This window comes from Lutra lutra, chromosome 18 (genome assembly GCF_902655055.1).
Source record: "Lutra lutra chromosome 18, mLutLut1.2, whole genome shotgun sequence".
NCBI classification, from domain to species: Eukaryota; Metazoa; Chordata; class Mammalia; order Carnivora; family Mustelidae; genus Lutra; species Lutra lutra.
In genome coordinates this window covers 33030895-33054202 of record NC_062295.1, presented here as the reverse complement: position 1 = coordinate 33054202, position 23308 = coordinate 33030895, and the positions used below count along the sequence as shown (strand labels likewise).

Genomic DNA, 23308 nt, shown 5'->3' with positions numbered 1-23308 from the left:
CGTTGGGGGCTCCGGCAACCCAAGGCCGTCCAATGTCGAGCCAATCAGAATGAGGAGGTGGGAGGAGACTAACCAATCAGCGTGCAGAATAGGCAAGGCAAGGGGTTGAGGAGTCTCTCGCGGACGTCTCTGGCTCCCTAGCTTCTGTCTGGGGAGCCGGTTGTGCGGAGGAGGCAGAGGAGGCGGGAAGACGGCTGTGGTTGAAGGGACGATTCCGGACTTGCGTGGAGGAGGTCCGAGGGAGCGGGCAACCATGGTGATGGCGGCGAAGAAGGGTCCAGGCCCGGGTGGCGGGGTCAGCGGGGGAAAGGCGGAGGCGGAGGCGGCCTCGGAGGTGTGGTGTCGCCGGGTGCGGGAGCTGGGCGGCTGCAGCCAGGCGGGGAACCGCCACTGCTTCGAGTGCGCCCAGCGCGGCGTCACCTACGTGGATATCACCGTGGGCAGCTTCGTCTGCACCACCTGCTCTGGCCTCCTGTGAGTGGACTGGCGCCGGGTAGGCGGGGGGTGGGGGGAAGGGGCTGCGGAGTGTCGGCCTTGGGGACAGCACGGATCCGGGGCGAAGGGACAGAGCCGAGGTCGGGGCGGCGGGGAGGCCTGGGCACGCTCCTGATGCGCTGAGAGGGTCGTCTGCTGCAGAGAGGTGTCATGGGGAAGGGAAATAGGCAGGGGAGACAAGACACGATTGGAGTCGCGCTGCAGGGGAAAGGAAGGGCACCGGACAAGAAGGGAGAAACTCCCGAAGGAGGGGGGCGGTGAACCGAACCGAAAGTGGGGGAGAGTTGAAGGGAACAGGCGCGGGGGTGGGGGGTGGTTAGAGATTTAAAGGGCCAGAGAATGACACACACCTTGAAAGGGAACTCTCTGTAGGTGAGGGGCAAATAGGAAAGGGGGACAGTAAACTGGGCTCTAGAGGGAGGCGTACTTTTCTTACTTCCGGCTTGTGCCCATCCTGGAGTGTGAGATGGAGAAACCCCTTTAAAATAGGTAAGTTAACCCGGGCTGACAGCATAGAGATAGTGACAGGTAAGGAGCCCCGTTCCGGAGTTCAGGGGCAGGTCCTAATGGTGCAGGGCTCTGGAGTGCAGGTCTTAAGTAAGCGAAGAGAGCGGATGCGTTTACCCTGTTAGAGAGCTTAACTTTTCCAAAGGTTTGGGGATCTGGATGAGCCATCCTTAAGTGTAATAGTTTACACCTTTAAGCTTCTTGTTGCCATGGCTTGATCCTGGTAGTAGCATCTGGCAGCTCTTTCCAGATTTGGGGGAGTTTTGTTGTATAATCTGCAATGCTACACTTGGCACCGGCACTGTATTTGGTCATGCCCGAGCTAATTTAGAGCCACACAGTTCCAGGCCAGATTTCTGGTTACAGAGTAAGGTTCTCCACCCCCCACCCCCCCATCGGGAATTATTTAGTTAGATGGTGATTAACGTTTGATACCAACCCTGTATCTCAATTCTATCTCAGTCCATCAAGAGATTGATTCTGACTTGTTTGGTATTGCTTTAATATATTGGTTTGTCCGTTTTGTGTTTAACGAGGGGGGGGGGGCTTTCCTTGTTTCTTCTTACACCTTTAGGAGCCAAGGAGGGAGCAGTATTGTTCTTACATGACAGATGGGAGAACAGAAGCAAAGAGAGGTTTACTGATTTATCCAGTGCCTTATGGGGGTTGCTGTTTTCATCATTGGTTATTGGATATTAGTTCTGATCACGGCAGATCAGAAATGAAGATCCAGGTCTCCTCAGATACCGTGTAGGATTCTCTCTCTCTCTCTCTGGGGTTTTTACCTCCTTTGCCAAACTTCTGTGTTCTGAGAAACCTCACTTGTGTGTTATGACTTGGGTCTAAGTAAACGCTAGTAGGGCTCTTGGGACAATGATTAGAACCCAAACAGGAAGTTGTCAAAAGGTAGAGACTTAAATGAAGCCAAAAGGATAGAACTGAGACTGGGACAAGTACTCTGAGGAGAGAAGGAGCGAAGTTTAGGACTATTTATAGCAGAAAGAGAAAGAACAGATTCCCGAAGATCCTGTTATGAAGAGGAAAATCTGATTATAGAGTCTGGGAGCAGGGGGATAAAACTGATGGCATATCAGAGTCTGAGTCCTAGGAAGGAAATGTTTGGAAACAGTATTAATCTATCCCCATGGTTTGCTGCATGGCACAGAAGATAGAGCACCGACTAAATGGGAGGGCTGACACTATTTTCAATATTTTATAGATCTTGGGCGCCTGGGTGGCTCAGTGGGTTAAGTCTCTGCCTTCAGCTCAGGTCATGATCTCAGGGTCCTGGGATCGAGCCCCGCATCGCATCGGACTCTCTGCTCCGCGGAGAGTCTGCTTCCTCCTCTTTCTCAGCCGGCCTCTCTGCCTACTTGTGATCTCTCTCTGTCAAATAAATAAATAAAATCTTTTAAAAATACATATATATTTTATAGATCTTGGTTTAAAGTATCCCATAGATAACATTTCCTTTCTATAATGAATATCCCTCAATCAGGACAGAAGGAGGGTCAGGGGATCTGGCACACATTAAAAACCTGATTTCTTTTGCTAGAACAGTTAACTCCTTAAATATCAGGGCACACTTTGCAGAACGTGACCACCTTTCCCCTGTGTTCATTATTTTTGGTCTTTAGTGAAAGATCAAAAGGCCGGGCCAATAAATGAAGCTGAACTAAAGGGCATGTTGACATCATAAGGAGAGAAAGAGGAAATTCTAGAAGCCAGCTGTAGTTTTCCTGGCTGTGCCTAAGTTCTTGATGGTACTTCTCCTGTACTAATTGAAGTTCTAATTAGCATGAGCTAAGTAGGGCAAGGCAAAGGAACCTTATAAAAGGGTCTTCACAAAGTACTGCCTGTGCCCTCTGATGCACCTTGGGCAAGGCTGGGAGCTGGCGGGTGGGCTGTGAACAGAAGGTGGAAGTGCTTATCACTGGGCGTGGAGTCAAGAGGAAGCAGGCACAGTCTAGCAGGCCGTGGAGGGGCCTGGCTCCAGGGGGACACATAGACCAATTAACATCTTAAACCCACATGGTTGATTGCCCACAGATGAGGATTTCGCGGTGCTGGGAAGTGAATATCATGGTAGGCCCCAAGAGGCTGCTCATTGATTCAGTCAATCTGTCAACATACATTTATCGAGTGACCGAGTGTCTATCAAGCTCCAGATACGGTCTTAGGCACCGGAGATACGGCAGTGCACAGAACTGTACCCATCTTCATGTAGCTTACACCCTAGTAGAAGCCATGGGCTTTAAGTCAATCATTAAATATATAATTATTTGGTAATAAGTGGTAATAAGTGCTGTGAGGTAAAGCTCAGCATGGGCTAGAGAGTGATGGGAGCTCACGTTGAGGTATGATGACGGAAAAAGAAGAAATATTCTTTGTTTAAAGGACGAGGGTTTTGGGGCGCCTAGGTGGCTCAGTCGGTTAAGCATCTGCCTTTGGCTCAGGTCATGATCCCAGGGTGCTGGGATCAAGCCCCGAGTTAGGCTCCCTGCTCAGCGGGGAGCCTGCTTTCTCCCTCTCCCTCTGCCACTCCCCCTGCTTGTGCGCTCTTCCTCTCTCTCAAATAAATAAAACCTTAAAAAAAAAAAAAAGGACGAGGGTATTGAGGGGGCAAGCATTCAAGTACAACATTTAGCACCATAGCCAGAGAAAGAAGACGACGAGACTGGCCTTATTTTGAAAGCCAGCTTTCTGCTGAAGATGTTACAAATATGTCCACCTCTTGGGGGAGTGGAGCGTTCTGGGAGCAGTGAGCACAATTACCAGAGCTCCCAGCTGGCTGCACGGACTGATGTGACAAAGTTGACTGTGCAGCCCAAGTTGAATTTCCCAAGGTCTGCAGAAAATTTTCGATTCTAATACTGGTGGGTGGGTACGACTATGGCTTCTTCACTACATGTGAGAGCTCATTCTCATTTTCTTTTTTCATGAGAAATGTTTTCTCAGCTCTAGCAGAAAACCACAGCGTTGGTGTGAGGGACTGAGAGAGAAGCTGCTAGTTTGGGCTGTTTCTAAATTTATATTCATGCTGCCACAATTGTAGGTCCCAAATTTGACCTAGTTTTATTCATTTGGTTTTTGTCCAATACCTAGTTTCCTTAACCTGGATATAGGTCCTTTTCATTTCCCCAACATATACATCTGCCTATGTGTTTTGTTGTGTCTGACTCTTCTAGTAGAGAGCACAGCTAGGACAGGGTAAAGATTGCTGCTGAAAAGTACTTTTTCCAAAACAGTGCCTTCAGTGGGGTTTTTTTTTTTCCCTTGTTCTGGTTTGCCCACCTTCCTCAATGGATAGACCACGTTTCTTTGGTAAAAAAATAGATCTTAGGGCCTAAAATGTCATTGACATCAGGAATGGGCACTGTCTTTGACGCCCAGTTTTTTTCAGCAAAGTCTGTGGCATGCTTCCCTAACCTGGCTGTTTGGGCCCATCCTTTTTTTTTTTTTTTTTTTAAGGTTTTTATTTATTTATTTGACAGAGAGATCACAAGTAGACAGAGAGGCAGGCGGGGGGTGAGGGGAAGCAGGCTCCCCACCGAGCAGAGAGCCTGACACTGGGCTCCATCCCAGGACCCCGGGACCATGACCCGAGCCGAAGGCAGAGGCTCAACCCACTGAGCCACCCAGGCACCCCGTAGGTCCATCTTTAATCCATAGTCCTTCAGGACTCAGTAATAGATACTGGTCTCCTCTACTTCTGCACAACTTTATTCCAGTAGTGGGATAAAGTCAGGATTTGGGTGGACAGAGCTCTGGGCTGCGTGCCTAGGAGAGGTGCTTGACGCTCTTTCTTTGTGACAAGTCCCTAACCTCCAGGTGCCTTAGTTTCCCCATCTGGCTTTGCTGGTAGTGGTTCCTCATTGAAGCTCTTTTACTCCATGGAGGAAAAGGCATAGTGTGTTGCTCAATAATTCAGTACTTTTCCATCCGTCTGGGTGAGAGAGGCAGACGTGTCCCTGGCCCCTGTGTGAGTCCCATCCCTCCATCGCCTCCCACCTCACCTTTCATCCAAAGAGATGAGAAGAAGAGGGAAGAATGTCAAAGAAACCAAGAATGAGCCTGAAGAGGAGGGCAGAGGACAACGGTTGATCACTTTCACTAAGGAAGAACTACAGGAAATGAGTTGAAGCTGGGATTTTTGATTAGGAAGAAGTTCCCTAAAAGTAGTGAAATTGAGCCTACAGCAGGGTAAGGGGGGAGAGCTCCCTTAGGGACTAGTAAGAGTCTCTAATAGGGACTCTCTTTGGTGATGTTTGGATCCAAGATAAGAATCCTGCACAGAGACAGAGGACTGGAACCCAGGAGCCAAGAAACGCCCCCGTGGTGGGGGAATGAACCTAAACATGAAATACTCAGAAGTCAGGAATTCCCAGGTCCAAGTTCGGCACAAAAGAAAGAACTTGGGTGCCGGGTAGAACTGTTTTTTTTTTTTCCATTGTTTGACCTGACAGAAACTTCTTATCTGAGCTGCTGAGCAGGTCTGAGACTTTCACCAAGCAAGACAGAAGCGAAATATGGGCCGTGGTAAGGGTGACGACCACAGAAAAACAAAAGGTGTGGTATTTGTAGGAATAGTCCTACGCTTGGTAGCATCAAAGGGAAGGGAGAGAGAGGCAAGGAGAGAGCCCTGGGCGGGCTTTAGGGTCCCTGCAGGTCCTTTGGCTGCCAGTAATAATTCAGGGCACTTCAAAGAGGGAATGCCAGTCAGGTGCCCTGTGAAACCAAAGTGGAAAGCCTCCCGAATGGGCCAAGGCTCGAGTCCTAGTAACGTACTTGCTTTCCATTGGAAACACTTGCCCTATTCTGGGCAAATAAATTTATCTCTGTGTTTCCCCAGCACCACCTGGTCAGAAATAACAGAATGGATTTGCTGTGATACCCGAAGGGCAGTGTCTCCTTCTAGCTCTCACTTCTTTGTGGGGGGAAAGCTGGGAGTCATGTCGGGGAGACTGGGGGCAGCTTGGAGATTGGTTTTGTTTGATTCCAGGCCAGTGACTCAGCTCTGGCCCCTCGCATGAGCCTGCTATGTCCCCAGCGAGCCCTTCAACCATTCGATTTCAGCTTCTGGGAGGAGAGGGGCTCTTGGGTCTGACTTGTTCCTGTCAGCCAGCTGCGGTCTCTCTCTGATTCAGAAACAAAAAGCTCTGACTCATAGGCCTTGTAACTAGGTCCTCTTCCTGGGCTGCAGAATGTTGCCTTGTAGAGAATTCTCCCTGCCCCCAAACCGTGGCTCTAGTTATACATAATCCAGTCTACAGACATCAAGGTCAGAGCACTGCTTTTTGTGCTGTGCTACGGAAACATCCTGTTCCCTCGGATTCATTTGGCCCAAAGCACCTAAGTCACTTATTTTCTCTGCTTTCCCTTCATCCCATCTCCCCCCGCCCCCCACCACCAAAAAAAAACCCCTCCAGTCCAAGCTCAGCCATAGGAAGTTCTGTTCTAATCATCCCCTCCAGACTGATGAATGGGTCAAGTCCCTCCCCCTCCCCCACTAGGAAACACACCTCCCTGTTTACACTTTGCTAACAGTTCCTGGTTGTCCTTTCAGGAAATGTCAATGACCTTTTTGTGATAGACTTTGAATCTGTTTTTCTAGTGTTAGCCTAATACATTTTACTTTTCCCATGGCCATTTCTCTTCCTTCCCCGACTCTGGCATCCTGGTGCCACATTCTCCCTGATCCGGCTCTGTGTATGCCTACATGGCACCCAACTGTGTCGAGAAGTATCTTTGCCCAGGCGTCTAGGGTTACTGTAAGTGAGCGCCCAGTGATCAAGGACTAGGTCCTACATGATAAGTGATCTGTATGATACAGAGTGATAACTGTTATATTCCTCCAAGTGCCTACCACAATACCTTGTATTTTGGCAAAGCTGCTCTGGCTAAACTCTGACCATTTGGCCTTCGAGAGAGGGAAGGGCTTAGGGATTAAGGTGACCAAGAGCTAGGAAAAGAATATAAAAGGCTGCCTGGACTTCAAGACAAAACTAGGCCATGAGTAAGACAGACTTTAGGAGAGAAAATTGTGGAGTATCTCTGAATGTGCTTAGAAGAGTTTTCAGGGCCAATCAGATTTAAGAGCTATTGTTTGACACATAGTTACAAAGCCTTGCTTTTGGATTTTGCTGCTCTAATCTTTCCTTGGGGCATCAGACCTCTTTGATACTGTCTTTTAAAGGAGTATTTTGAGACCCTTTACTTAAAAGTCTAGCAGCAGAATTGCTGAAAATGCCTTCAATTACAGCCTTCGGTGTCCTGTCCTTTGTTAGAATCCTGCAGTCAGTAATTTATCATTCAAAGGGGCTACCGCTCTTCACTGTTCGCCCTGGACTGTGTCACCTGTCCCCCCTTACCCCCTCACTGCCTCGGTGTAGGCTTACACAACATTGCCATTCTTCTAGACTCGCAGGGACACCTTCATTTTGTGCGTGCACCTGTAAGCCTGAATTTTTTCTACGGTTTCCATTTGGTAAACTGTGTGGTCTCTGCCTTCCTCTTTGCTTTCCTGATGGCATCAACCAGGACCCTCTTCCCAAGTTCCTTTTATTTTCATATCTTGGTTTGCCCTTTCATTTCCGCCCACCCCCCCACAGGGGAATTTAAGTCTGAAAAGCCACATGAGCTGAAACTGTCTTTCCTGCCGGTGCCTGTGCTCATTCACGTGCCGGTCCCAGGGGCTGGTTTACTCATTGTGGTTTGGCCAGCTCTGTTTTCATCCGATAAGTGCTGGTGGTCTAGACCAGAGTAAAACTTAAGGGAAAAGGAAAGGGGAACCTGGCTTAGTGCCAAGTTTCCCTTGTGAGAACACTCCAGAGGGCAGTTGAGTCGGGGCAAGGAAGCCTTCTTGTCTACTGTAATCTCCACAGGGCTTCTGTGGGCACAACTAGACTCCTAGAGAGTTAACAGAACACAACAGAGCTGGCACAAAAGCATCGCTACGGGATGCATGTTCCTGACTCATGCCAATCTCATATTCATGGTTGAAGCTGACTTCCTCCTGCTTCATCGAAAGATCGAGAGCTGAGAAAACCTGGATTATCTCTTTTCCCAGAGATTTTTCCTGAAAGAGAGGGGCCCTCTCCACCCCTACCACCACACTTTCTGTTGAGACAAAGAGGAGGGGCAGGCAGGTGTAAAACAGTGGTAAACAGGAAATGGGAAGTGGGCCCATCTCTGAGTTCCCGGAATTACCCCCCAGCCTGCAGGCTGAACACGGAACTGAGGCAAAGAAGAGAAGGCTTCTGGGTGGGCAGGCTCTGCCTTCCTCTCCAGAGCGACAGGGAACATGACACATTCTTGACTGTCATTAAAAGCCTCCAAAACATTCTCGCTTCCCTTCTTTCCTTGAATTAGGGATCTCTCTGAGCCTAATTCATGTGTTGTTTAATCCTTTCTGCCCACCTCTCCTCCCATAAACAGACCTGCAGTGCTAACTGCATTGTGCCTCTCTTCCTGTCTCTCTCGAACAGGAGAGGCCTGAACCCCCCTCATCGAGTCAAGTCCATCTCCATGACAACTTTCACTGAGCCTGAAGTGGTATTCCTGCAATCTCGCGGAAACGAGGTGAGCCACCACCGATGGAATGGCTGCTGGCTGTAGTTGCCCTTCTGGCCAGGGGGCACTTTGCCTCAAGACTGTAGCTTTCTTTTTTGGTCAAGTTTCTTTTATTTTTTAGTGAGTGTATAGTATATCCTGTCTATGTATACTTGTATATCCGTGGAATCTTGGTTATACAAATTGTGCTTTGTCTAGGCCCTTGTTAGAGGAATCGGGGGGAAAGGAGCAAAATCTCTGTAGGGGGTGACTCCTGGGCACTCACAGGGAAGACTTCCCCTGGACAGTTAGAGCTCCACATTCCTGAACATTCAGAATAGACGGGGCGGGCCCCCTGGAGTAAGATCTGGATCCAGCTCTACCAACCCAACCCTCAGCACCGTGGGATTAAGCCCACATGTGTCCTCGAATGTGGGTTAGACCTCTTCCCCAGCTAAATCTGCTGGCGGTGGGAAGACACCATCCTTGGTGTTAGCAGTCCTCCTAGCTTGAAGGTGATTGGCTTACTTGGAGGGTGCCAACCAGGAAAGGCTCTGGAGGGGTGTTCTAGAAGCCACAGCTTGTCCCTGACCCCACCCCCATCTAGATTTAGTTCCCCATAATTCTTATGGCCCTCTCTTTTCTAAATTGTGTCATAACATGTAATTATAAATCTTTTTTTACTTACCTAAGGCATGACCTCCCCCATTAGATGGTCAACTCTGTGAAGACAGGGATGGTGTCTGCTTTGTAGATACACCCAGACTTTCAGCTGTGTCTGTGCTCAGTAAATACGTATTGATGAATAAAGTGGGGGTGCTCTCTTCCCCATCCCATGCTTTCTGCCCGAACTCCTCTCTCACCTGATTCCATGCCTGTAGGTTTGCAGGAAGATTTGGCTGGGCCTTTATGATGCTCGGACATCTTTAATACCAGATTCCAGGGACCCTCAGAAGGTGAAGGAGTTTCTCCAGGAAAAATACGAGAAAAAGAGATGGTAAGGAGGAGGAAAGAGATTGCTGCGCACACCCATGTCCCACGACATTCTTCGTCGGATGGTCCAGTTGGGGCTTTTCTCAAAGGCCAGACTTCAAAATTATAAAGCTACCTAAAGGACAACTTGTTCCCAGTCACTAACCTCGCAGATTCGATGCCTCTCTTTTGGAGAGACCTTAGACTGCTTGGAGAAGGGGTGGGCCTGAGGGAGTATGGGGCAGGTTAAAGCCCAGCTGGACCCATATATGCAGAGAGGCAGCTGGGAGCACATGTCCTGGAGCCTGTGCTTTTAACCCAGCGTGGTTTTTTTTTTTATTTGTTTGGTTTTTGTTTTTGTTTTGTTTTTTAAATTTTATTTATTTATTTGAGAGAGAGAGATAACAAGTAGGCCGAGAGGCAGGCAGAGAGAGAGGAAGGGAAGCAGACTCCCTACTGAGCAGAGAGCCCGATGCGGGGCTCTATCCCAGGACCCTGGGATCATGATCTGAGCTGAAGGCAGAGGCTTAACCCACTGAGCCACCCAGGTGCCCCATTAACCCAGCGTTTTATCCGCATTTTATGTGTGTTCTGTTTTCCTGGTGACGAGAACAGCATCTCTGCTCTGCCCTGCCTTTTCTCTCCCCAGGTGGCACTTTCCGTGGCTTAATCTCAGGGGTGTGTGCATGTTGGGGGGATAACTCTAGGGCAGAGAAGAGAATGCAGACAGCAAGGAGATCATTGTGGACAAAACAGCATTTTAGAGACCCTGCCGGGGGTGTCCTCCAGACAAAGAAGATACCTCCAGGGTAGAACGTACATACACTGGAGTGGAGGGGATTTTATCAGACGTAGCAGAAGCTGGCAGGATAGATTGTGAGCACTTAGAATAGGAGGGGGCAGAAACTTTCTGTGGGACTGGAAAGGAGTTGGAAAATAGCATCACCTGTCCAGCAGCATTGCTGGCAGTTTGTTACTTGAAACCCAAATGGTTTGATGTCAGAAAGAGAATGGAGAGGGGAGAGAAAACCCGGCCCAAGTCAGAGCAAAGTGAACATTCCCGCAGAAAAGAAGGAGCATCTGACAGTAAAGGGGGACCCTCAGGATGGGCAGAACTTGGCTGAGTTACGAAAGTCCCTTTAGTTCGAAAAAGAAAATCTGCGGGCAAAGGCCAGGGGACTCGACTGCTGTCACCTGTGCTTCCCAGATGCCTACACTTGAGCATGGCCTGTGGTGTTACCCCCTCCTCTCAGCCTGACTATTTTTTCTCAAAGGTATGTCCCCCCAGACCAAGTCAAGGGGCCCGCTTATACCAAAGGCAGTGCCTCCACCCCCACGCAGGGCTCCGTCCTGGAAGGAAAGCCCCTGCGGACTCTCCTGGGGGAGCCTGCGCCATCTCTCTCAGCTGCAGCCTCCACCTCTAGCCAGGTAACTCTCACACCCGCCCTCCGCCCTCCAACACTAGCTAGGGATTTGGCAGACAGGGACGTCTGTTTCCTAAATCCAGCCCCAGCTCCGGACTTAGCAGACAACAGTAGAGGAGATGTGAGTTGATGCTCCGCCCTGCTGTTACCTATGTCTCGGACTCACCTTGGCCTCCTGTCTTTTGGAAGAAAGAACCCAACAGGAAGTGCTATCTAGGGAAGTCAGAGTATCAACCTCAAACTTGACCATTGCTCCAAGGAAATGCAGAGGGGCCGGGACAATGCCTCAAGCCCCTGGGAAAGAGGAAAAAGTCCCAGCTCCGGGGCTGGGGACCTGGGGGGGGAGGGGGTACTCTTGGCAACATCCCTGTGTAGCTCAGTGTTACTGTCACTGAAAGGCTCTGAAATGTCTGCTTCTGGGAGCTGGTACGCTAAGATGACAGAGAAGTTAGGTACGTGAGGGGCTCAGGCAGTTGTGCCCCGGAAATCTCTCAGTTGAGGGCAGTTTCTCCCTCTCTTCTCTTTCCACGTGCCTATCTGGGGGCAGCCTAGAGAGCCATGCAGGGGCCGGGTCATGTCTGGGACTCCCAAGTGCTCTATGTCATGCCTTCTCCTCTCAAGTCTGTCAGTCAGTCTCAGCCTCGGACGTCCCAGCCCCGGAGCTCTCAGCCACCTCCCCACTCCTCCGTCAAGAAAGCCAGTACTGACCTGCTGGCCGACATAGGAGGAGATCCCTTTGCTGCTCCCCCTGTGGCACCAGCTTTCGCTGCATTCCCAGCCTTCGGGGGTAAGTGGAACCTGGGAAGAGAACATTCCTACAGTGTATTACCCCTGACACAAGGCATTCACGCCCTTAGGGTGACCAAGTTTCCCCCCCCACAACCCCCTCCCCCCGCTGGCTCTTAGCTCCCAGAACTGTGCTGACAGTTCTGAAGCATCAGGGTTGGAAGGGCCGGGGTCAGATGAGAGTGGCCAGGATTATATCTGTGAGTTTGACCAGAAAACATGACAGTCGGGGACTCTAGCGCCTCCTCTTAGAACACTGGATCGCCTCTTTATTACTGTCTTTTTCCATTAAAATGGGGGCGGGGGCTTATCCTGTGTTCCATTTCCCCTGCTCTCTTCCCAGAGATCAGCAACAGCCAACAGAGGGTTGAATAAAATGACATCTAGTTTCCTTTTTGCCTTTCAAGCCCCTTCCCCCGCCAAAACCAACTATTTTTTTCCCCCACGTGATTTAGCCCAAAGTAGCCCCTGACAAAAATGTGAATGCCTCATGGAATAAAGAAGGAAGATGGTAGGGAGTGAACTTGGGAGGCCTCTGACATTCCCTTTCCCCCAGCAGGCTTCTGGCCCTCTGCCCAGGCCCCTGCCATCTCTCCCTGAGCAGGACCCTGTGGAAAGGCAAATGTCTCATCAGTGGCCTTTGGCCTTCCCAATTAGTACATATTTAATCGATTATACTTCCATTTTATATATATGGCCTTTATGTTCCCTCCACCTGTAGGCCAGACACCCTCCCACGGAGGCTTTGCCAACTTCGATGCCTTTGGCAGTAGCGCCGGCCCGTCCGCGTTTGGAAGCATTCCTCCTGGCAGCCAGGGCCCATTCCAGGCCCAGCCAACACCCACAGGTAAACTCTGCCCTGCTCTCTTCCCCTCCCTTCCACTCCCCTCCTTGCTTCCAACTGCGTTCATGTATTGCCCTTCATTTGCATCTTCACCGACCTAGAGAGCTGGGCAGAGAGGACAGAGGAGGAAGAGAAGTAGGCCCAGGAAAGCAAGAGGGGGGCAGAGGAGACTCTTGGCAGGAAAAGGGGCTCCCGCTCCATTTTGTCCCGGAAAGACAGCAGCCCAGTTGCCGCAGGAATTGTGGGGGTGTGCATAGGAGATCTCTGACGGGCAAGTTGGAGAGACTCCAGTCCTCGAAAAACCAAGAGTGGACATGAGCTTTCCTCTAGAGTGCTCTGATGGTCCATGCTGGACACTGCGCAAAGGGTGAGGGCTGGCTCAGAGTCCAAGATAGTCTCCAGAAGTCCTCACTCACCCCCGTTAGAGCAGAAGCCTGTAAACTCAGTGTCGTGTTGTGCAGCAGTTGAGAGACACCACCCCCCCCAAAAGAAAATACCCTAAAGGCCGCTGCTGTAAAGCACCTGGTTCCTCCCCGAGCCCCCAGACATCAGGTCTTCATAGCCTTGGGGCTGACCCTCTGCGGTTGCCCATGCTGAACACACAAGAGGGCAGCCGGCGTGCTGGAAAGACCCGATGTCTGGGGAAAGCCAGTGACTTACGCTCTCTCTTTCTCCCCTTCCCCCCTATCCGCCCCCGCCCCCACTGCCAGCCAGTCGGATGCTAACTGGAAGTTACAGCTTTGGTGAGTTTTTCTTCCCACCCCACAGCCCACCCAAGGTAGAAGCCTATCTCAGGTGCTCTGAGCAGAGAGCTCTGAGGTCTGGAAGGAACCTTTCCAAGGTGGCCAGCTTCCCCATGAAGCAGCTCGGCAGTTCCCTGTCGTACAGCCCACAGCAGGGCAGAGCTGGGCCCAGAGCCCAGACTCCCCTACTCTCTTGCTCTGCCCACCACCTTCCCACTGTGCACTGCGAATTGTCTGCGTGCTTTTGTTTTTATTCTAGTTTCGGTTTTTTGAATGGGGCAAGGAGGGACATTTTATATTGATCGCAGTTAAAATTTACAAAGAAGTCCTCATGTTAACCAACTTAAAGTACCTGACAGGGTAGCCTTGAAAGTCAGAAAGCAGAAACTGTTAGACACAATGAAAATGTAACACGGCAACAGAAAGGCAGACTCACAAGATTAATAGTAGATCAAGTAGGTAGACAAATATGGAGGAAAGTAGGCCATTTGACTAATACTTGAACAAGTTTGACCTAATAACTAGAAGTAGAACTTTGTAATCAAAAGACAGGATTTTCAAACATGGAACACTTTTATAATCTGACCACAGACCAAGAGACAACACATAAACTTCTAAGAAGTAGAAATTGTTGGGTCCTGGATGGCTCAGTGGGTTAAAGCCTCTGCCTTCCTCTCAGGTCATGATCCCAGGGTCCTGGGATCCAGCCGCACATCAGGCTCTCTGCTCAGTGGGGAGCCTGCTTCCTCCTCTCTCTCTGCCTGCCTCTCTGCCTACTTATGATCTCTGTCTGTCAAATAAATAAATAAAATCTTAAAAAAAAAAAAAAGAAGTAGAAATTGTTCAGGTCACGTTCTAAGTGATAAAAGGTGTCCTAAAAGTTGTTCCATAATAATGTTTCATTGTCCTTGAAGGCATGAAACAGGGAAAAGATAATTATAATATGGAAAACAGATAAAAAGCTAATAACCATCATGTGTTGTTTTTTTTTTAAAGATTTTTTTACTTATTTATTTGACAGAGAGAGATCACAAGTAGGCAGAGAGGCAGGCAGAGAGACAGGAGGAAGCAGGCTCCCCGCCGAGCAGAGAGCCTGACGCGGGACTCGATCCCAGGACTCCAAGATCATGACCTGAGCCGAAGGCAGCGGCTTAACCCACTGAGCCACCCAGGCGCCCCCATCATGTGTTTTTTTAAAACTCCTATAAATAGGGGGGCCTGGGTGGCTCAGTCGTTAAGCGTCTGCCTTCGCCTGGGGTCCTGATCTCAGGGTCCTGGGATTGAGTCCCGCATCAGGCTCCCTGCTCAGCAGGAAGCCTGCTTCCCCCTCTCCCACTCCCCCTGCTTGTGTTCCCTCTCTTGCTGTGTCTCTCTCTGTCAAATAAATAAAATCTTAAAAAACAAACCTCATGTAAATAATAAAGAATAGGATAACACGGAACAGATACAAGCAGCTAATAATACCCAGAAAAAGATGAAAGTGTTTTCAACCTGACTAATCAACAGAAAAACACAAATTAGGGTCAGATGATAATTCCACACATTATATTCACAGAAGTTTTAAAGACTAGTCATGGACGGTACTGTGTGGGGTAATTGGCCCTTTTGCATGTTACCAGTAAGAAAGTAAGTTGGCACAGAAGTATTCAGTGTAGCAAGAGGGAAGTGTTCTTGGAATGAGAGCTCGAAAGGAAGCAACCTGTACAAGGTGGTTATAAATTGGTCCGGCCAGAAATGCATGCCTCTTGGAGCATCTGGGTGGCTCAGTGGGTTAAGCACCTGCCTTGGGCTCAGGTTATAGTCCCAGGTGGCTGTTGGGCTCCCTCTCATCGGGGAGCCTGCTTTTCCCTCTCCCTCTGCCCCTCCCCCTACTTGTGCTCATGCGCTCTCTCGCTCTCTCTCTCTCTCTCTTTAAACAAGTAATTACTATTTTTTTTTTAGATTTTATTTATTTATTTAATTATTTATTTGACAGACAGAGATCACAAGTAGGCAGAGAGGCAGGCAGAGAGAGAAGAGAAAGCGGGCTCCCCGCTGAGCAGAGAGCCTGATACTGGGCCCCATCCCAGGACCCTGGGATCACGACCTGAGCCAAAGGTAGAGGCTTTAAAACCCACTGAGTCACCCAGGTGCCCCAATAAATAATCTTAAAAAAAAAAAAAAAAAGAAAGAAAGAAAAGAAAAGAAATGCATGCCTGTCCCAATCCGTTGCCTAAAGGGCCAACCTTTAAAGGAGAGAAGGAAGGTGTCAGGAGCCGTCTCTGGCTGATACTGGGGTGAGCTTTTGTCCAGTGTCTGGTCATCTCAAAAAGAGACGGTCTGCAGCCCACCAGAGCCAGCCAGCCCTTGTGAGCCACTGTGAGGAGCATCCCCATATTATCTCCACGTGAAAGGAAAGATCTCCATTTTGCCGTTGACAAAACTGGATCAACGTGGCCAGTGACCTGGGCAGACCCGAATAGCGGATGAGTGGCAGCTCCCATTCACTTCCCACCGCACCTTGATCACGAGGGTGGTTCTCTGAGTGTGCCATAAAAGAGTACTGGGGATGAAGTAGGGAGACTTGGGTGAGAGGTGGGTGTCTTTTTTGACAAGCCTGGTTGTATTTTTATATTTCTGAGGGGGAGTCTGGAGAGGGGAAGTTTCTAAAACTGCCGTTTCCCCCGAAACTGCTAGAAGGCATGTTTACCAATCCAGCCGCAGGGAATGGGGCGCTGGAAGTGTAGAGGAAGCAAACGAACGCAGGTACTCCATTCCTAGGTTCCCCAGAACCAGCGGAAAGTGCTGGAGCCACCTGGCCGCCGCGAGGGCCGGCTCTGCCCCCTAGTGTCCGCCGGGAGACACACAGCCTAGCGGCGGCAGGACAACACAACGGCACCTCCCCCGCTTTCAGAGCTCCTGACCCAAAGGCCCAGAGCAGGGCTGGGGAGTCTGACCTAAGTGAGGACAGGAAGCTGTGTTCACTCAGAAATTCCACATACCCCGAGTCATAGCCCAGGAAAGGCCAGGGCCCCCCGAGAATCAGAAGATTCAACACCAGGCTGCTGGTTTCCAGTCTTTCTGACCGCCTGGGGCCTGGGGAGGATGCAGACCAAGAGTGCTCAGTGGCGTGGTAGCCTCGCACTGGTTCCCCGTCGAAAGCCCAGGGACTGAGAAGGAGGGTGGCCAAGGCGAGCACTGGCACTCGGGAAGCAGCCCAACCTTGGAACCTCGGAGCAGGCAGGCCGGCCCTGGGCACCTACCTTCCCTGCTGGACTCAGCTTCTCCAAGTCTGAGTGGAGATGCCTAGTACTGGAAGGATCCCCTTAAACCAAAGGGCTTTGGCCTTGCCCTTTAGGGAAGGAAGAGCATGGAGCTTCAAATGATAGTTCTGGGGTCTTCAGAAAAGCCCCCAAACTTAGGGGAAGCCAGGCTAAAGTTTGAGGGGGCCGGGGAGCAGCATAGACTTGAGAACCAGCCTGGCTTGGCCACCTCCCTTGCTTTGTGTCTTCCCTTTTCCTTGCCCTTATCCCCCTCCTCTAAGCGGGTGGGGAGTATCTGCCCTTTGACGGTTGCCCGCTCATCCTTCCCACTCTCTACAGGGTTTTCCCCGCCAGTTTTCTCATCTGAGTCTCCCCTCCACTCTCTCCACCTCTGCCACCACATTCCCCCTTCCCCACAAATAGGCTTTGGATTACCCTCCTTTAGGCAGCCTTTGTAGCCCCACCTCTCCACCGCCATGCCCCTGGGAAGAGGAGCCTGTGGCCTTCACTTACCTTTCTTATTATCCTATTTTTTTTCTCTCTTTTTTTCCCCATGCTTGGTGGCATAATAGACATGCCGTTCTGTACCTTGATTTATGTTTTAACTGAACAGTACGGCTAGATCTTTTTTCATCAGTACATGAAGAGCTTCCTCATTGTTCTTTTATGCCTGCACAGTAGTCCTGCTTATGTGTACACTATAATTTATTTAATCCGTTCGTGTTGATGAATACGTAGAACGAATGATGAAGTCTTTCGCTGTCAGACGGCGCTGCCGTTAATTACCCCGCATGTGTCCTGTTTTGCACATTTGTAACTTACATCCGTGAGAAAACTCCTGGCAAGGGAGAGTTGGTCTAGAGGGGGACACAGTTGATACCGAAACAAAAACACGTCCCTTACAAAGATGTCAAGGGTCCCAAGGGCAAAGAACAAGGTGTCACGAGAGGAAAACCAGGCTCTCATTCAGACTGAGGTCAGAGGAGACCCACCTGAGGACACGGTTCTGTTAAAGCCCAAAGGCTGGGGAGGACCGTGGCGGGGGGGCGGGGGGCCCTCCTGTTCAAGGTGGAGACAGAGGACGTGGAAATCCTGGAGCTGGGGGTCCAGGAGAGGCTCTGGTTTGCTTGTGTTCGAGCCAGCCATCGTGTTTCCTTGGAGACCTTGCTTGGTTTCTCTGACCCTGGAGACAGTTTATTGTATCAAAAGTTAGGATGAGGGCGCCTGGGTGGCTCAGTGGGTTAAGCCACTGCCTTCGGCTCAGGTCATGATCTCAGGGTCCTGGGATCGAGTCCCGCATCGGGCTCTCTGCTCAGCAGGGAGCCTGCTTCCCTCTCTCTCTCTCTCTGCCTGCCTCTCTGTCTACTTGTGATCTCTCTCTGTCAAATAAATAAATAAAATCTTTAAAAAAAAAAAAAAAAAAAAAAAAAAAAAAAAAAAAAGTTAGGATGATACCTCCCCATTGTGCATGCGTTACAGATTTCCAAATACTTGCGGAAAATACTTAACCTGGGGGCGGGTGGTCTTCCAGGCCTCTGAGGAGAGGGCAAGCAAAAACAGGCTCAGGAGAGTAAGATGGTTTGCTCAGGTTGCAGCAGGAGCCAGAGTAGGGCCCGGACTGGAGTCCAGGTCTCCTCGCTCACCCTCTCACGCTGTCATCCAGCAGACAATTTCGGATTACTGGCATGTGGCAGACACCATGCGAAGCGTGTTTGCCGTCGGTATGAATCTTCCGGCACTCAATAAAAGTCAAGCCTTATCATCCATAGCTTCATTTTGCCTCACAACAGCCCAGAGTGGTGGACCGGACCCCATCATAGAAATGAGACAAAGGCTTTCTCCAAAGGACAGGGATGTCTTGGACTCGCTCCTCAGGCTGTTTTGGAAGCTTCCCATGTGGGCTCGCCCTTGGGGATTTCTCTTTTGCCATGTGATGGTCAGAGAAGGCAGAGGAACCCTGATCTAAGCTCCTGGCTTAGGGTGGCCTCCCGAGAGGGGACAGCTCCGGTGGGAGCAGGAGCTGAGCTGTCTGTGCAGGCTCCTGCGCAGGGCCCCACCTTCCAGGAGAGGCTCCTGAGCATCTGGGCTTTCTGCCCCTCAGAGCTCCTCCCCGCCCATCCCCTCTACCTGCCCCTTCCTAGGATTTATCCATAAATGCTGATTTGACGAAAGGACAGACATTTCCACGTCTTGAGGGAAAAAAGGGAACCGCAAGTTCGCCTACAGCCAGAGGGACATGGACCCGACCTGAGGGCGGTTTGAGCACTAGGGAGATGGACAAGGGCAGGGGCCATGTTACCTAGTACTCTTGGCGGGAGTCGAGGCCCTCTGAACCAGACAATCCAGGGGACTCAATCAGTGGTGCACTCATGCTATCACTTTGCTGCATCTCCCCTGCTCCCCCCACCTCCATCTCTCCTCCTGCCCCTTCCCTCCTGCCTCACCCCAGCACAACCTGTTCTGTTTCCTGTGATCGCCCAGGGAGCAGCCAGGTGACTCCGTTTGCAGCCTCTCCTCTGGCACCGGCCAGTCAGCCCAGCAGCCTTGCAGATATGGGTGGCTTCCTGGCGCCCGGACCATCGGCTGGAGGTATCCCTAGCAGGTGGGTTCAGAGGTCGGGGACTCTGCCTTGGGGCCGAAGAGCCTTGCTTTTCCCGGCCTGCTGAGCTCCTCCCATGGGCTGGGACAGGGTCTGCCATCTCCTGGTGCCTTGCCCTGCTTCTCCCCTTGATGCCCGGGGCCCTGTGTGCTGACTTATCTTCCCACATCACAGCATCTTCGGGGTGGCCAGCCAGGTCCCCACGCTCCAGTCGGCCCCAGCTGGTGGAGGCGGCAGCACTGGGCTTGCCTTTGGAGGTAAGTCTTGACTGTGAAGACCCTGGGAGGGGATCCAAGGCCAAGAGGAAACTGGGGACTCTGCAGGGAGGGGAGGGGAGAAAACACAGGAAAGTCAAGAGGAATGCTGTCTCCCGAATATTAACCAGATGAGAAAAGATTAATTCTCTCTTTCTCCCACCTCTACCCCGTTCTACCCTAAGCAACTTTCACCAACCCTTTCACGGTACCTGCTGCTCTCCCGCAGCTGCCTTCTACCAACCCATTCCAGCCCAACGGCCTGGCCACAGGTAAGCCTCCGGACTCTGCCCTGGCCCTGACTCTCTCCAGGGCGCACATCCCTCTCCTTCCCTTCTCTCTGTCTGTCTGTCTGTCTCTCTCTCTCATACACACACACACACACACACACACACACACACACACACCACTGTTCGGAGCAGTGGCAGGCAGTCTTGGTCCTGAAATCAGCCCCCTTCTCACCCTTCACCGGGCCAGACCAGGCTGAATTTCCAGGCAGCCTAGTGGGCAAAGAGTACGACCACCCAAGTCCCAGAATGAGAATTTCAGAATCATGACAAACAGACTGCTGCTTCCTGAGCTGGTTTTGCGACTGATGTGGCAGGGACTCTCCCTTCTCGCCCCTCAACAGTGTCCCCCCAACTCCCATCTTCTGTGTCCCACCTGCAGCCTTGCCCCGGTCGCTGCTCTCATCGGCCTGGAGTGTTGGGATCTCCTGGCTCCCTGTTCCTCCCCTGCCTTTGTTGTTGTTGTTGTTGTTAAAAACCTTGAGGTCAGGAAGAATGCCTGGTGGCTGCCAGCACCGCTGACAGGCGTGGCAAACCCCACAGCTGACAGCTTTACACCCCTTATTGGCTTTTCCCAGCAGCCCTAGGAAAGGGGTCCAGCCTGCTTTAGAGATGAGACCACTGAGGCCCATAGAGGGCTAATACTTTGCTTTCGTTGGCACAGTTTAATACGTAGCTGGCAGCTGACCCCGGTTCCGGGCCACGCCCCTGCACGGCACTGCTGTGCCCTCCATGCCACAAGCCACTGTGGGCAGGAAGAGGCCTGGTTTGCTAGGTGGCGTGAAAGCCAAAAGCTTCCGTGGCTCTCTCCGGGTACTTTTACTGGGTACCTCTGGTTAGGGACACACGCTATCCCATGTCCCCCGTCTTGGAGAGATCCAGGAAGAACCATTCTCCAGCCTGCGTTCCAGAACTTCACCTGAACTTCGTGTCCTCGTTCCACAGGGCCCAGCTTTGGGATGAGCAGCGCTGAGCCTGGCTTCCCCCAGACAGTGCCACCCACCAGGGCCTTCGTCAGCACCTTCCCACCACCCCTGTTCCCCACACAGACCTCGGTGACTCAGCAGCAGAATGGTAAGGGATTCAGACCAGACCCTCCTTTCTTACCCCCAGCCCCCACCCCCAGCCGCTGCGGGGCTGCAGCCTGGAGGCCCTGACTATTAGGACTATCAGGGAGCCAGACATCTGAGCTAGTTCCCTTTTGGACCAGTAGGGGGGGGCCAGAGAAGCCATAGACCCGCCTGGTGTCCTCTGACTCTGCGGCACACCCTCCTTAGCAGACTTCAGAAAGGCCGGGCTCTTGCTGCCACGGAGGGAGGGGGCGGTCCCCAGCCTGCAGGCCTGCCCGGTGGACTGCTCAGGCCCAATATGAGGGGCAGGGCTGCGTCAGCTGAGTTTCTGCTCCTGCTTTCCAGGCTCTTCCTTCAGCGACTTAGGACCAGCCAAGCTGGGCCAGAGGCAACTGAGCCAGCCAGCCGGGACATCCACCAACCCCTTCGTGGTGAGTGCGGGTGTGGCCTCTCTCTGGGGGTCCGGGACAGAATCCTTTGAGGAGAACAGGACAGTGTGGGCTGGAAGCCCTGCCTTGACAACGCAGGGGGTGCTGGGTTATTCCGTGGGTGGTGTTGTCTCCCACACTCCCCTGCCCCCCACTTGCCTCAGGCCCCTGACTTTCCCACAACCCCCAGCGCAGTAATTCTCGGGGAGAAAGGAATGCTGGACCACATCTTTTCCCCGGCCTCCAGCTCTTCTCCCCTAATCCCCTAATTTGTGGTTGTTGTTGTTTCTTTCCAGACTGGATCCTCATCAAGCCCGTTTGCCTCCAAACCTCCAACCACCAACCCATTCTTGTAGCACTGTGGCCTGGGGGGGGCCTCTTCCCCACCCTCTGGGGCCCCTCTACTCCCAGGAGCTCTGGTGACCATTTGCCTGTGGCATTTCTGTGGGTCTGAGACCAGAATGGGCCTTGTTTTCCAGGGAGGCGGTCTTGGGGATGGTGGAGGTGCTCATGCTTCGCTTGGGGCTTGCAGATAAAAGGGCAGCTTCCCAGGTCAGCTGCCCCCAAGGCTTCTCCCCTCCTCTCTCCAGCCCCCACCCAGGCAGGAGGCCCAAGAGGAGAGAAGGCAGGGCCTGGCCTAGAGGAGTGATGGCGTTTGATTTCTCAAATTACTAATCGCGATGACAGTAATCCTCGCCTCCTGCCCTCAGCATACGTAGTGGTCCCTTCACTCCCAGCCGTGTGGGCAGAGGAAGCTGTGGGCACAGACGGACCAGCATTCCCCTGCGGGAGCAAGCCTCCCCCCCATTCCCGACTTTCCAGTGCTGGTTTCCTTGTGGACAGAAGCACAATGAGCAAAGTTGGGTCAAGGTGTGGGGTTGAGAAGAGGTGTGGGGTTGACCTGGGACAGTGACCAGACAGGCTGAGAAGGCTGGGGGGGGGGCGTGGGGGGGGGTGCGGGGTACCCTTTTCCTGCCAGCACCCCCTTTTCCTCCCCTCCCCCGCCAGGCCAGGAGGCCCCCCGTGGTTTTGCTTCCTTGGCAACCTCCCTCATCCTGGGTACTCGGGATGAATAACAGTTTTACCTACTACTTAGACATGCCCAACTCCTGTCAAGCACTTTAGTTTGCTGTGGTGTCATGTTTGGATACCGGCGTTTTATATTTATACATAGAGAATTTTCTAATATAGTCTATTATATATACACACGCGCGCGCGCACAGAGATATATGGACACAGGCCGCCATTCTGCTCCCAGACAGCCCTCTCACATGGGGAAGGGAACAGGCCCCCATCTGTGCCTCGACCAGCAAAGCCGGAGCTCCAGAGGGTGGTGGGGAGGGCAGTCACGAGTCCTGAGCACCCCAGAGCCTGGGCTTTTCCAGGGAAAGGCTTTGTGCAATTGGCTGGTTTTTGTTTTTTTTTTTTTCCTTTCTTTTTCCCATGTGCCTCCCCCACCCCCCAAATCTCTGAGCCAAAGCTGTGGCAGGCTGTGTTGGAAAAGAACTGCGTTTGAAAGAAAAAGGAAATGGCTCCCATGGTCTCACTTTGGCTCAGTTCCAGGGGCCCCGGTGCGACTGCTGGGTCCGTGAAGAAACTGGGGGTGCTGCGGGCCCAGGATAGGAATTCTTGCTGGACCGGGTCAGCAGTGTTAGGTGAGGGGGTGACTCCGCCAGGGGTGCCAGCTCCAAGATGGAGATGCTGGGACCCGAGTGCGGGAGTAGACCGCCCCCAGGCCCGGCCCGTGCATCCTTGGCCCCTCCCCAGACTGTTTTCACCCAAGGGTGTTGTGTCAACAGTCACGGTGCCCAGGCTGTTTGTGTGGGGACAAGGTAGCCAGTGTGGGTTAAACACCTCACCGGGCGGAGGAGAGGCCCAGCGTTCAGCCTTGCTCTCAAGAGCCCTTCCCCCCTTTTCCGCATTGCCCAGGGAGTCTCGGCCCTTCCGCTGTTCATTCTTGGGATCCTCTGGGTCTTTCCACCCAGTGACCTTTAACAGCAGAACAGCAAGGAGAGGTGGGGACTGTGTTATCGGTTTATTTACTTTGAGGACTTCTCTAGAAATATTTCTAGCTGCTGCTGTTTGCCCAGCCAGGTGTGGCCTCCC

At 51.8% G+C, this 23308-nt stretch overlaps 1 protein-coding gene across 4 annotated transcripts; it reads left to right on the top strand.

Annotated features, from left to right (window-relative positions):
• Positions 1-87: 87 nt before the first annotated feature.
• Positions 88-22720, top strand: AGFG2 (ArfGAP with FG repeats 2). Of its 4 annotated transcripts, none has more exons than XM_047714234.1 (13): positions 88-474; positions 8490-8583; positions 9435-9550; positions 10800-10953; positions 11571-11736; positions 12457-12582; positions 13290-13322; positions 19046-19166; positions 19338-19420; positions 19603-19689; positions 20650-20778; positions 21120-21205; positions 21499-22720. In XM_047714234.1, the coding sequence occupies exons 1-13, from the start codon at positions 254-256 to the stop codon at positions 21556-21558; spliced, it is 1476 nt and encodes a 491-aa protein (XP_047570190.1). In that variant the 5' UTR covers positions 88-253; the 3' UTR covers positions 21559-22720. The 4 variants fall into 4 exon arrangements, with proteins under 4 accessions (XP_047570190.1, XP_047570191.1, XP_047570192.1 ...); XM_047714235.1 differs by having other exon boundaries at positions 89-474; positions 19606-19689; XM_047714237.1 differs by having other exon boundaries at positions 93-233.
• The last annotated feature ends 588 nt before the right edge of the window (positions 22721-23308 follow it).